This window comes from Penaeus monodon, chromosome 20 (assembly GCF_015228065.2).
Source record: "Penaeus monodon isolate SGIC_2016 chromosome 20, NSTDA_Pmon_1, whole genome shotgun sequence".
NCBI lineage: Eukaryota > Metazoa > Arthropoda > Malacostraca > Decapoda > Penaeidae > Penaeus > Penaeus monodon.
Genome location: NC_051405.1, coordinates 41210377 through 41211017, shown reverse-complemented (window position 1 = coordinate 41211017; position 641 = coordinate 41210377). Strand labels below are relative to the sequence as shown.

Genomic DNA, 641 nt, shown 5'->3' with positions numbered 1-641 from the left:
CTCTCGGGCGCCGAGTCGGAGCTGACGTCGAGTTCGCCTTCGCTTCTTGTGCCTTATTTGAGACGAAAGTGAGTTGGGTGGCTGTCGAAGGCGTTGCAGGCAGCCTCCGGAAATGTTGCAACGCCCCGTGGTGGTGTTTTGGGCCGTGACATGCCCCCCTCCGCGCAGAGGTGCGGGTAAACAAATGATGCAAGAGAACGTTTGCGGAACAACGTTGACAATGTTAAAACGTAAATAGTGAATTCTCATCCTTTCCGGCGTCGCGGAACCTACCCAGACGTGTCGATTAATGCGTCTTGCAGCGTAGGATGTAGATAACCTGCCCATTTAGCGATTCCAGGAACCCAGCTAACCAAACCCGTTTAAAACCCCCAAATACTTAAAGGGAATTCGCAAGGTTAATGTGACTCTTTGTTGCATGGGATGAATTGACTTCATTTATAGCCAAGTGTTCTCTCTGAGCAAAGAACGACCTTTGGGAACGAGAGTTTGAGTCCATGTCCATAAGGAGGAAACGTTGCTTTTTTATAATCCTCTCGTGTGTATGATGCTAGGCCTTCCTGTGGCCCTAATTTCAAATTCCTTTTCAGTTGCTTTGGGTTGCGTGTTGCTTGACGTGTCGTAGGAGTACATGCAACTGA

General features: G+C 49.0%; 1 protein-coding gene across 2 annotated transcripts in view; it reads left to right on the top strand.

The window, feature by feature from the left end:
• The first annotated feature begins 103 nt into the window (after positions 1-103).
• Positions 104-641, top strand: part of LOC119585828 (proteoglycan 4-like) — an 8251-nt gene continuing 7713 nt past the window's right edge. The window contains exon 1 of one of the 2 annotated variants that reach the window (XM_037934558.1): positions 104-230. Coding sequence is in view for 1 of the 2 variants with exons in the window: in XM_037934557.1 (XP_037790485.1) it covers positions 151-170 (20 nt within the window). In the remaining variant the exon portion in view is untranslated. The remainder of the gene's footprint in view (positions 231-641) is intronic. The other variant, XM_037934557.1, reaches the window with a different exon arrangement.